Source organism: Thunnus thynnus, chromosome 16 (assembly GCF_963924715.1).
Source record: "Thunnus thynnus chromosome 16, fThuThy2.1, whole genome shotgun sequence".
NCBI lineage: Eukaryota > Metazoa > Chordata > Actinopteri > Scombriformes > Scombridae > Thunnus > Thunnus thynnus.
This window is the reverse complement of record NC_089532.1, coordinates 22014477-22027694: the sequence shown is the minus strand read 5'-3', so window position 1 is coordinate 22027694 and position 13218 is coordinate 22014477. Positions and strand designations below refer to the sequence as shown.

Below are 13218 nucleotides of genomic sequence, written 5' to 3'. Positions count from 1 at the left end.
GCAATGAATTGTGGAATGCAGTCCAATACAAAATGACACATTTGTGAAACAATGTTCAGTATCACTGTGGTCATTTGGGGCAACAGTTACATGCTGGTGGTCTTGATTTGATATGCATTATATTCAGGAGGTGAAATGAGAAGTAGAAAAATACAAACAATAAAGAATTTCAAAAATATAGGTGATGTATCACATTACATTCTTAAAGACAACTATATTATTACCATATCTTATAATATATACAGTATGTGGAGTTAATCTATATATTCAAATGTATTTTAATTTGTATTTGTCGATAAGCTATATGAAGTACATCAGTCACTGCAACATCCTCGGTTTTCATCACCCCATCAACACCAGCTGTAGCTTCATGTTTCTTCCAGCAAGGGGCACCAGAGCTTTAAAATGACTCCAGCCAGAGCTGAGCTGTAACATTTCCACTGCAGACTGAAAAATCTCTCCAAACTAACAGTGTTTGCAAAGTTTGTTTGGTTGCAGAATATACAGCATAGTGTATCTAAGATATGAATCTGTTTAAATATTGTCATTCTAAAGAAAATACAACTTTAGGCATGAAGAGGACAGTAGAAAATCTTCTTCTGGTTTACTCAATGCATTGATTGTACAATTTAGCACAATCTATGTAAAATAAACATAATTGTGCTGAGGAGATAAACAGGAACACACCAAAAGAACAACCACTGTCACCACTTTATGGCTTCCCTTTGTTAACTTAATGTTTACCAGGTGGCTTCTCAGGGAAGAGCCAACTCCCTGTGCGGGCTCCCCGGGGCCACCAACCTTTTAAACTTCTGAAGCCCTGTGGACAGATGACAAGTAAACAGCCCTACATCTGTCAGCAACAGTAATCCCCTTGTGTGTTGAGAAAGGCCAGTGCCAGTGGAAAATGTCCCCATGCAGAGGTCAGGCTTCATGCTGCAGTCGGTGACAGAGGTCCATAATTTTCAGAAGTGGCTGGACAATGCAGGGACTTAAATCTATCTTTTTTAGGGTCTGGATAGAGCCTAGGTACAAGTATCTTAACAGTGAGGGGAAAATCTTCTAGAAACTCTTGAAAAGGTCATGATTCAGTCCTGAATGTTTTCTTTTCACCACAAGTGTAAAATGTCTTTTAATTTACTGTTTGAATCTATTTTTTTATTTGTATCACACAAAAAATGTTTTTGTTTTTTTGAGGCTCATTTACTTGCACCTCTTTATTTAGAAATTGCTAGTGACCCACAATCACTCAATTACTCACACGGGGAGCTGTGGTATTATAGCACTGAAGATCCATGCGTCATGTAAAAATTATGATGAAAAGTCTGTTGGATTTAGTACGGGTTTTTCATGAAAAAAATATCATGGGAAAAGTGCATAAAAGCACATATGTAATTGCAGACTGACTCACCTTGCAGCTCTGGTTTTTTCCTGAAGTCATCAAGGCACTGAAGGCTCCCTGTGTTCTCTAGTGCCAACTTGTTGTTGAGGTACCAGAACAGAAAGGTCATGAGGATGATGAAGAGTCCGATGGCCGTCAGAAACCCCAGCACCTCTGGAGAGACTGAGACACAGAAATTCAAGTTAAAGTTACTGTATTGTTGTTTGGCATTGTAAATATCAACAAATAGTTAAAAATGGTTGGTGTAATTTTAGTACAAAAATGAGACCAAGGATGATTATAGCCTCTATCTAATGCTAATGGTGTTGCTAGTGATTGTATTTCTCAAATTAAAACACAACGCTAAAAATCCCTTTGCCCTCTGTCACAAAAGGTTTTCTACCTGTCTGCTATCCCTGCTGCTAGCTTAAACAAAATTTTGACATTTTAGGAAATACATTTATTCACTTTCTTGATGAGAGTTATATGAGAAGATTGATACCATTTCATAAATGTACTGAGAGTATCTCTACAGTAGCTCTGTCCATTTACTTTTGGACAGAACCAAGCTAGTTGTTTCCCACTCTTTGTGCTAGCTAACCGGCTGCTGCCTGTAACCTTATATTTAAGACACAGATATGAAAGTAATATCAATCCTATTAGCTAACTCTCCACCAGAAAGCAAGTAAGCATACTTCCCAAAATCTTCTTGACTATTCCTACAATGTGACTTGAAGAAAAATTAGCAAAGTAAGCTAGCATGAATATGAAAGTCGACAGCAAGAGCACAGGTGCACAGGCTTCTATATTGGCCATAAATCTAAACATTATGTTTTCAAGAATATTTTCAAGAAAAGGCAGTAGAATCTGTCTTCTTAGAAATAGTTCTTCTTTTTAGTTCATGCAAAAGTGGCAAAGTGAGCTCTGAAGTATGACATCATGTGATATTTATGTAAAATTTAAACAAGAGCTTAAACTGGAAAAGTATCTGGTGTATGAAAACTAAAAGTACAGACAAGCTATTTGTAACTTTAGGGTGAACAACACCAGAATGCCCAATGTCACTGGAAGATATAAGGCTGGACAGAAACCACAGGATCTGCAACCTTTGTAATGACAACAGTTTGGGAGACAAGTGTAATACTTTTGTTTGAATGTAAGAATGTAAGCATAATGAATTATAGAGAAAGGTATTTGCCAAAGTATTATTTAAACTGCCCATCTATCTTTAAATTAATTTTGTTATTACAATCAGATAAGCCAAAAATTTATTTGTAAATTAGATGCCTTTTTGAAGACTGTCCTTCCTTTAAGTAGCATTTGTTGTACTTTGTTGCATGTTCTCTTTGTGCTCAATACCATGTGATCATGGTCTTGAGTCCCATAAATAAATGAAATTAAATGAAAATGAAAAAAAAGGTTTTGTGAATCAGTGCTTATTAATATTAAAAACGAATAAAGTTGGTTTATGTTCAAAGGCAGCATGATGCACTTTTACAGTATAATATATGTTTTTAATGCAAGCAAATGCATCTTTAATCAGGCAATAGACTAAGGCCAGCAAGGAAACTGAGGTTTGATTTTTCCCAAGGTGACACATTAATAAAAACCCATCTCACCCACTTTCAACAAACATCAGTTAAAGACAGATGAGAAAGACACAGTGACAGAGCTAGGACAGATGGACAAGAGGAGAGAGAGAAAGGTTGTAGCTTTTTTAAAGACACAACCTGTTTGTTGCCATAGCAACAGGCTCAGGTGCAGCGTCACTCCAGACTCCAGACACAGAGGCAAGTCAGATCTCATTAAATGCAACACTGACTGCCACACATCAGTAGATTCAGTTTGGATGGGAAAAAAACATCATTAGATATTCAGACAGGATTTGTATGAGCCCTGTTGGTGAAGACAAGTGTTTGAAAGATGAAAACCAGTTGTTTGACCTTCCACCTCACATTTGACCTTCCAGCACCTTCAGGGAAGTACTATGTCATCATCAGATGTAGCCACAGGGGAGCTTCCTTGTCTTAGCTTGTCTTATGTTTTCTTTTCTCTCCAGTGGTGGTAGAACAGAACAGACCAACCTTTTGGCATTGAGCCTACGTCTTTGTCCTTCTATGTACTTCTGTCATTTCTACAAAAGTTCAGAGACAATCAATCTTAAACCCCAGAGACCTGCAGTGATCTCCTGCTGTGCTTTCAGAAAATAAGCTTGACATTTCACACTTCCAAAACAATTTTTTCTGCAATCAGGGATGCACAGTGACACAATTCAACAGCGTGTCTGAAAAGCGTGAGAGAGTCAATGACTGTTCACAAATTGTTACACGTTATAAAATCTAAATGATCCACCATGTTTTATTTTTCCAGAATTGATCAAGGGAAATAATGTTACACAGAAACACAGAAAGACAAATTAGAGAGAGTGAGTGTCTATCTGTGTTTGAAAAGAGCTTAGCACCATTGTACACAGCTGTCACACTGTACTCAGACTGTCAGCATTTTTGTTAGTGTGACAAACGCACAGCATCTTTGCAAATGAACAGAAAATGAAAGAGGTTCACATCAGAACTGAAACCTTAGCAGAAATTCTGGCAATTGCTTGCTCATGTGAAAGTTTAATTTCTATCAGGTGCGGTTCATTGTGGAATGAAATGGTAAATGCCTGAATAAACACTGAACACTCTCAAACACTGCATACAAACCTTTTCACATGGAGTTCATGATAGAAAAAAGCAAACTTGGGCATTTGCGCAGCAACTCTGTATTCACTACCATGTGCAGGATGATGGTTAGAGGGATTTGGATTGTGCAATGCAGATTGGAAAAACTGGATCTGACTGCTGCTGACTCCACTCCAAGCTTACACTGACATAATTAAGAGTGGATGTTTGAATATGTTCCAAGATAAATTGAGAAAAGTATTTAGGATTTGAAACACTGTTCAAATACCTACAGTCCCTATCTGTTAATAATTTCACACATTATTTTAAAAATATTCCTGTGACAATTAAAGGGTCAACTGAGTAAAAAATGATAAAACATAAAAAGGATTTTTAGGGCAGTCGAATGGAATACACTGTTCACTCCTCTAATTATTGCTGAGCTCATTTTCAATGATAAATTAGTCTCTGTGGAACACAGAAATCACTACAGTAAATGTAAAGTCTATTTAGTTCAATTAAACCCAAAGATTGCCTTAGTGCAGATGGAAGGTAATGAGCTCATCTGGCAAGAAAGTGTACTTAGATGACATCTTATTTTCCAATCAATGATGATGATGGGCTTTCTGTTATTTATTATTACAATAAATGCCTGTGATAATTAACTAGACTCAGCCTACAGTGTCACCATTAAAGCCTTCACAGCCTGCACTTTTGCATTTGTTTCAGTTGTGTGTTATATTTTTACACACAGTACATGCTCCCATAACTATCTTCTCAATTATGAAAACAATAAACAGTCCAGTTTTCTTTAACAACAAAACATATATTAACAGCCAGACTCACTCTTTACCACCTAGAAAACAATAAATGGATGTTGCATAGCCTTCTGTTCTCGTTAGCCTTGACTTTTTAACATACAAAGTCGTGTTCTATCTCACTCAGGCTCCGCCCTCTACTGGACTCTATGGGTAATACTCTCCTCCAAAAACACGCACATGATGGGCATTGCTTCTGCTTCAAGTGCCTCGGACAGGACTGTGCAGAAAGTGGCATGATGCAACCACTGCCCTACGTGCACTGCCGGGCATTCCCTCCTGTTGAACACCAGCAATGGTGGGACCATTTTCAGCAATGTGATGTTTCACTCAGCTGCAACGAGAGCGAACTGGAACTTGAGATTGATCTCCTCGGCGACGATGAGTTTACTGATTCATCCAGCTGAAGCCTCAGACTCTATGAGCAGCTTCTCCAACGGACGATGACAACAACCTCTCGCCTCTCTCTGCAACTTCACCAACCTTCGGAAATCCACCGCTGACTTCAGTTCGCCTGCTGAGGGTTATGGCTATGGCAGTGGAGCATGTTGGGCTGAGTCTGATCTGCAGCCCTGTTGAGGATGGTGGAGAACCCGTTGGTGTGGGCCTCAGAATACCTTCTGTCTCTGAGAGCCCTCCACATGCCAGGTCTGGAGAACAGGGGCACAGATCTCATTTCAAGAGGCGGCCCTCTGGTAGACAACCGGGTGCTGCACCCACTTGTGGTTCAGCAGATTTGGAACTGGAGAATGTAAATGGACTTGTTCGCCAGTTGAAACAACACCTATTGCCTGCTCTGGTTCTCCCTGACACTGCAAGACGATTCACCTCTGGGGGTGAATGTGTTTGCACACGTGCCATGGCCAAGGAGGCTGCTTTACACCTTTCCTCCTCCCCATCTCATTCCCCCTTTGCTGGAGAGAGTGAGACAAGACAGACTGCTGGTCATCCTGATAACTTCGGACTGCCACTTGGTGCCATGGTACACAGAGATGACCCAGATGTTGGTGGACCAGCCCTGGTCCATACCCCAAATGTGGGGGGCTCTTTCCCAAGAGGTGGGCTTGATAGGCGCGCTGCCCATGTTGAGCCAACCTCTCCAGGCTTCACTCCCGAGAGGGACAGGCTGATGCGGGCTGGACTGTCTGCACAGGTGGCACAGACCATCCAAGTGGTGAGAGTGGGATCCACCATTGCTTGCAAAAAAGCTAAGTGGTTGGGATTCCAACGTTTTCTCCTAAGAACATAAAGAGTTAATTTAGGTTGAGAACTTTTCAGCTGGAGTGTTTTGTCCTCCACCCCATGGGGAGCACAGGCAGAGCCCTCTACTTATGGACCCAGCTGCTCCTACGCCATCCACTGAAGTGGTTTCTGGATCAGAATGGCTGTGAGGTGCTGCCTTATATACTGTGTAAGATACACAGAATCAGTAGGTGCATCCTGATTGGCTGGCTACATACATGTAAATTTCAGTGCGATTGCGTGCATGTTGTGGAGAGTATTGCCCATAGAGTCCAGTAGAGGGCTCCGCCTGTGCTTATAGAACTAGGATTACAATATTGTAACCGCTGTTTCTGTAACAGAAAGTGTTTTTTTTTTATAGTAATTAAATATCTTTCTCCGTGGAGTTTTACTGGACTATAATGAGCCTGGATTACTGTTGGAAGCCCACAATGTTTGGTCACATGGTGAGGTGGGAGCAGGAGGCGTTATCCCATGGGAATGTCTGTCTGCTCACACTGTACCAGCTTCTCACTGTTGACTGAATTATTCACAGCACAGATGGAGCAGGATCCTGCTCTGTATAATTCCCCAAATGGCTCAAACAGGGAAACGAAAATTCAATCAAGTCTAGGGAGGGTTTCACTCTTTACTTTTGACTTCCTGACTCTAGAATACAATACATTTTTTAAATTCTGTAAATAGACTATGTATTCAGGCTTCATACCTTTCATTTACTCCCTTCACTGTACTCAAACATTGGACATGGTGTCTCCCATATATTAGTATTTCTAGTGTTGTAACATAGTGTAGGTGCTGCATGGTGTTGAATATCTAACATCATTTCTCATCTTCCACTGCTTTAGTTTAGGCATAAAACTAAGTTGGGAAAGTTTTTGTCATCAACCTACAAAGGCCAAGTTGCTTCTTTCTATTATTCAAACCTGCAGCCACTAAATGGACCTAACTGGAAAACAATACAATATACAATAAAATATATATATGTCACTGATATCCATATGATTTAAAATAATAGGGCACTATATAATATATTTGTGAGTTAAGTGAACAAAGAAAAATGTCAGACCCTATTGTTAACAGCCAGGCACCCACACACACACACACACACACACACACACACACACACACACACACACACTTCAACTAATACCTTTTATTTAACCAAATCTACTGTTTTCCATTAAACTACTGAGAATAGCCCTCAGATAGTGTGTGGGGGACTGAGTGATGACTCACAGGAAGATTAAACAATAAGAGACTTTGTTACACAAGAAGCACAGAGAATGATAATGTAGGAAGGTAACCTTGTAATGGTTTTTAAATGAAGAACACACCTTTGTAAGAGTCAGTTTCTTTAGAAATGAACTGGCTTTACAAGTAACATGAGAACCAAATATCAATAAAAATCATGTTCAGCCAAGAGATCATCACATAAAAAGTTTTGGCATTAGGGATTCATCTCCTAATTAGAGTTGTTGTGCAGGCAAATAAGACTGACATTCAACTGGTGCAAGAATTTACATGCATGAGACACTCAGTTTAATGGTGGAAAAAGTGATTTACTTAACTCCATCTCACTCAGCAGATGATGTGAGGTGCTGGAAACCGATATTTTTTTTTATTTTAACAGCTGATTGACAGGAAGAAGTGTCATGTCCGAATTTGTATGTAGTAGTAAAATACAGTATGTGACTTATTTATATGACAGTTGCAAGACTGTACGACCACTGACCGCAATTCAAGGACACAATGACCTTTCCTTTTATTCAACAAATGAGAGGGAGGAAGGCAAGTCACAGAAAGCTTTCTGTATATAACACCATAAAAATTACAGCCAAACTGAGGGAGCAGCTGGCCTTGGGAAGAAAAAAGAAAGCTTCAATTTAAAGCTCCACATCTTAGGTTTAAACTGGCTAACCTTGACTGGATCTGACAGTCGTCATGTTGAAATGAAACTACAACAGTTACATGTTTACAATTTTATCATCATGATCCAGAAAATCAAGAATACATTTATTATCTAAACAAGTACATCTTTTGACAACTTCATTTCCCAGAATGCCTGTAAACACTCAGAGATCCCCCAGATGGAAAAAGAGGATGTTGCTGGGGAAAAGGACATCTGCTCAGCTGACCCTGTTGCCATGGCAACCTGACTCAAGTATTGTAAGTGGCAAAAAAAAAAAAAGATGGATAAATAGATGGATGGATGATGGTGCTGAACTAACGGTACATTCCTAAAGTCGTCAGTAATGTTTTGGTTTAGGTTTTTAGAGCAGAGTAAATGTAGATAGATGATATTTGCACAGGAATGTTGTAGACAATAAGGGAAATCTACAGTAAATCAGTTGCAAACTAATGGAAATATCCTCTTGTCTAAAGTTCTGCATGTTAGAGTGTTGTTTTTGTTGTCACTGTTGACATATACTCTTGGTATTTATGCTTGTTCATTGCATTGATTGTTTAACATCTCTATTGTCTTAGTTGCGCTCTGTCTGCATGGAAACAATTGCCATGTTGAATGTCAAAAAGCACAAAACTCAAAAGCAAAATCACAAAGACACCCACACTCTCCACAGGCACTCTATAAGCACTCTTACCAGCACACACTCCCACACATGTTCAGACATTGCTCTGAAGCACAATAGCTATTATGCTGTGCACACATCCAAACATGTAAACATACACACACAAACACACACACACACACACACACATACACACACACACACACACACAGACATCTCTGGAATCAATCTCCATCAATAATATAACACAAAACACAAAAACCAAATGGGATAGCCCAAATTATAAAACACGCGCACACTTACACAACCAGACCATTCAGCTTGCCCAAACACTGTGATAAGCACCCTCTGAATCCACTTCAGACTCTCATCTCCATCCAGAATATGAATATTGCTATGGCAAAGAGAGGCACTCAGTACTGAACATGCACAGTTATGATTGTTTTAACAAGCCTGATTCGTTCAAAGCTTGTTTTCACCCAACTTTACACAAGCACCACCATGACCTTCAATAGATAAGTAGTCACATCAAAAACAAATCATGTCTGCTCAGGCTTGTGACATGACAAGAAGTAGAACATAAATTTATATGAATGCTGCATATTATAACTTTTCAGTTACCCATACAGTGGAGTTTATTCATTTGTGTCTTCTTCACTAAATTAATCAGCTATGTGTAGTGTAAATCCACAAAATAATGAAATAAAGCATGTTACAGTATTGAACTGTTATTGGTGTTATGCCCTCTAATATTCTGGGTATCGCTTTACATTACATCCTCTAAATTACAGTGTAATTATTTAGTATTGGGATATAAATAAAATGCTTTCTAGTAGGGACATGCAGAGATCCCAGTATTTGTATTTGTATCTGTATTTGTTGAGGCAGTAAAATTATTTGTATCTTTATTTGTATTCAAATAAAAGTGGAAAGAGGCTTAAAAATCCTGTTTTTGTTCTTATTACACTTTTAATTTTAGAAAATGAAAGTGTTCATGAATAAACTACCTTACAAAGGAGGTCCCCACACCGGGTCTTGAAATGGAGTCTCCCAGATCATAGACGACTGCGCTGACTACTGAGCTAAAACTTTACTCATCACTTCATTGCAGACAGACCTATACCTATTTATACACCCATAACACAGAGACAGCACACTGTGTAACGTGTAGGGAGGAACTTCAAAGGCAATTATTGCTTTGCACTTTTCATTTATTGCCTATTTTTTACAATCTAACTATAGAAAGGAGAATTGGAACAACAGGTTAGTCCCTTGGGAGCACTTCACATATGTCAGTAGCTCAGCTTTATCTCTGAGGAACACCCCCAACAAATCATTTTTAAAATATTTGTATGAAACAAATATTCGTATAAAACCCACTATTTGTGTTTTGCCGAATAATGTATTTGTATTCGGGAACACCCCTACTTTCTAGGTACCTATACAAATAAGTCCAGAGAAATAAGAGAATTGGGGTACAACAAGGGGGTAACAACTTTGTGTTTCATAGGCACTTAGTAATTATTGATTTTGATGATCAATTAATCGTTTTGAAAAATACCCAAATTCTCTGTTTCCACTTTCTTAAATGTGAATGTTTTCTGGTCTTCTTTGATAATAAACTGAATACCTTTGGTTAAAAGAAGACATTTGAGGATGTCACCTTGGGCTTTGGGAAACAGTGATTGACATTTTTCGCAATTTTCTGACCTTTTATAGACCAAATGACTATTTGATTAATCAAGTAAATAATCAACAGATTAATTGATAATGAAAATAATGATTAGTTGCAGCCCTATTTTAGTACATTTTTACTATGTTAAAGTGCCACACTTTAGCTCCTTGCTGTTGACATTGCTTTTGTGAAATTGGTCCTTGCTCTGTGTACCCTGCAATTATTTAATAGGAACCCGGTTATTAAAAAAAAGCTCACTGTGTAATTTATTTCTATGTCCCTCCAATACACACAATTCTCACAAATCATGACTAAAAGTTCCTTTCTTTTACTTGGTCTGACTGAGAAAAGATCCTTAATTTCAGAGCCTGTGAAGTTAATTTGAACATTTTAAATTTGTTAACAGTTTTCAAAAAACAAGCCAAACACAAGCAGTGAGCACATTCAACAGAAGAAGACTGAAACAAACAACACAACCACAGCGAAGGCAGCGCAACGCCAAACACAGTGGAAAAGTTAAACAAGGTGACGGTGTAACAGTGATAAATGCTGATGAAAGAGGTGGAGTGGGAGGTGCAGTTAGGGGTCAAAGGTCAACCTCCCCGAGCTCTGATCTGCCCTACCTTTTCTGACGCAGATCAGCTCATGTACTCCACAGTTACGCTCGCCACCTGGAAAGACAATGCAGTTTCAATGAGCCACACTGTGATGGAGGGAACGAAAGACAAACATCATGGATACACATTAAAATATGTTGATACATTTAGACAAATTCCCAGAAAAGGACAAGAACAAGACAGATATAAGACACTGACATGTCGGGTTTCCATCAAAATGTATCGCAAATTTTTACAGAATTTTCAGAAAATCAGAAAAAGAAAAAGCAAATTTATACATGTTTCCATCCACTACTGTTCTGCAAATATTAGGAGTTGGTTCATTGAGATACGCAGCAGGTGGCGCTAATTCTCCAGTCAGGTGCCATTATACCACTGCAGAGGAAGAGGGTGCGATGAGATGACGTAATTAAAAGAGCACCAGTCAAACCTCAAACAGTGAAAAATAACATAGAAAACAGTCTCCTCATCACTCCACACTGATTTAATGTTTTCATCTGCCACTATTTTTCGTCCCTTCAGTGGAGCGGAAATGTAAGACATTTAAGTCACGTGATTTCTCATCATTTATTCAGTGAATCAGTTTCCATTGCATCTTTCCACCTCCCCCAAAATGTGTAATGTGTAAATTGAAAATGTGCATAAAAACAGGTGGATGGAAATGCACCTATAGACTGGATGGTAACAGTCTGTTAAAATATTCTGGTTAAACTAAGAAACACTCTTCTTGTCATTTCATATAGTGCAAAAATCTTAAATGTGCCTTTTATGGTGATGATACTGAATTTGCTTTTATTTTCTCTCTCCAGCCCCAGCAAGGTACTGAATTAGAAAGCTGTGGGCATTGATCTGTTCTAACAGCCCACATACGGTCCCCAAATGTTTCAATAGCAGCTGAAGTCAGGTGTGTGTCATCCAGCTTAATTTGTGTTCTTCTGTGGGCAGAGGGGCACTGAATGATTGAAGGCTGGAAATTCAAGGCCATGGTTTGTTTTTTATCCACAAATAAGTTTTTATTAACTATTTCATGAGCAGTTTCTATTCAGAGTCTGAGAATGTGGATATACATACTGTTTATTATTAAACTAGACAATGCCTTATACTAATTTAAAGACACCCTGTGGAGTTTTTGACCACTTGAAATATTAATCAGGTTATATATATATATATATATATATAAAATATTTGTATACTGTATATATTTAAGATATTTAAGAATCTGATATATGTAGCCATTTCACATCTTTGATTACAGCAAAATACTAAAAGATTTATTTTTCATCGATCTGCACTAAAACTCAGTGTATGATCACTTATGTGGTCTGAATCACTCTGCAAACCAGAATATTTATTTTTCCCGTCTACACCATCTTTGACATTTAGAAAACCCACAACATGATAAAATCTCCCGTTGTGCATATTTGTGTCATTTGATTGTTGATTATCACCTTCAGGAGGATCACCAGGCATCCAACATATAGACCTGAGATATTCTGAATGCAACTTGCTGGCTTTATGGTGAAACTGTTGCTTGAGTAAAATGCGGATGGGAAAGGGATGTCAGTGTGTGATCTGACTCCACAAGGCATTGTTCTAAACCCAGCACAGCTCAGTGATCCTTATCCGGGGACAAACACTGAATGCAAATGGTGTCTTGTAATCTCAGAGCATTTCTTGGCAACATCTATGTACACTTGTATCACTCTTTCATTTGACGATTACATAAACTTAACCAAGAATGGAATGAATTGAATTGTGGAGGGTAATCAAAGTGCTTTAAATGCTGTCCTAAAATCTGAATGGCAGCATTAATTATAATAAAACAAGATTAAAAGTATCCAGTCATGGTAGCGGCTCTGTGGAGCTGTACTTGAGCTAAATGTTAACTTTACCATGCTAACGTTATCACAATGCCAACAGGCTAATTATTTAGCAGGTGTAACTGTTACAAAGTTCACTAAGCTGCCAATATACTCTATCAGAACTGCTTGTCAAATGGTTGAAACAGCTTTGCAAACCCGCTTCCCCCACACCTTTCCAAAGTCAGAATTGGGCGGACTGTGTTCGATCATTTCTGTAACTGTCCGAAACCGACAATCCAACATTCACACCTACCTCACGCCATGATTGGTCAGCTATGGAAATGAGAGAGTTCTTCTCTTTCTAGCTCCTTTTTTTTGTTTGTTACGCAACTATTTCTGCCTATTTTCATCTGTACAAATGCAACACTATAAATGTCTTACAAGAGAGACCATCTTGAAATGTGCACATTGTCCCCATATTTAGATGATAAT

General features: G+C 38.5%; 1 protein-coding gene across 1 annotated transcript in view; it reads right to left on the bottom strand.

The window, feature by feature from the left end:
* syt14a (synaptotagmin XIVa) overlaps positions 1-10974 on the bottom strand; it is a 30933-nt gene extending 19959 nt beyond the window's left edge. The window contains exons 1-2 of the mRNA XM_067614184.1: positions 10931-10974; positions 1412-1564 (exon numbers count right to left, since the gene is read on the bottom strand). Of these exons, the coding sequence (XP_067470285.1) occupies positions 1412-1511 (100 nt within the window). The 5' untranslated portion in view covers positions 1512-1564; positions 10931-10974. The remainder of the gene's footprint in view (positions 1-1411; positions 1565-10930) is intronic.
* Positions 10975-13218: the final 2244 nt, after the last annotated feature.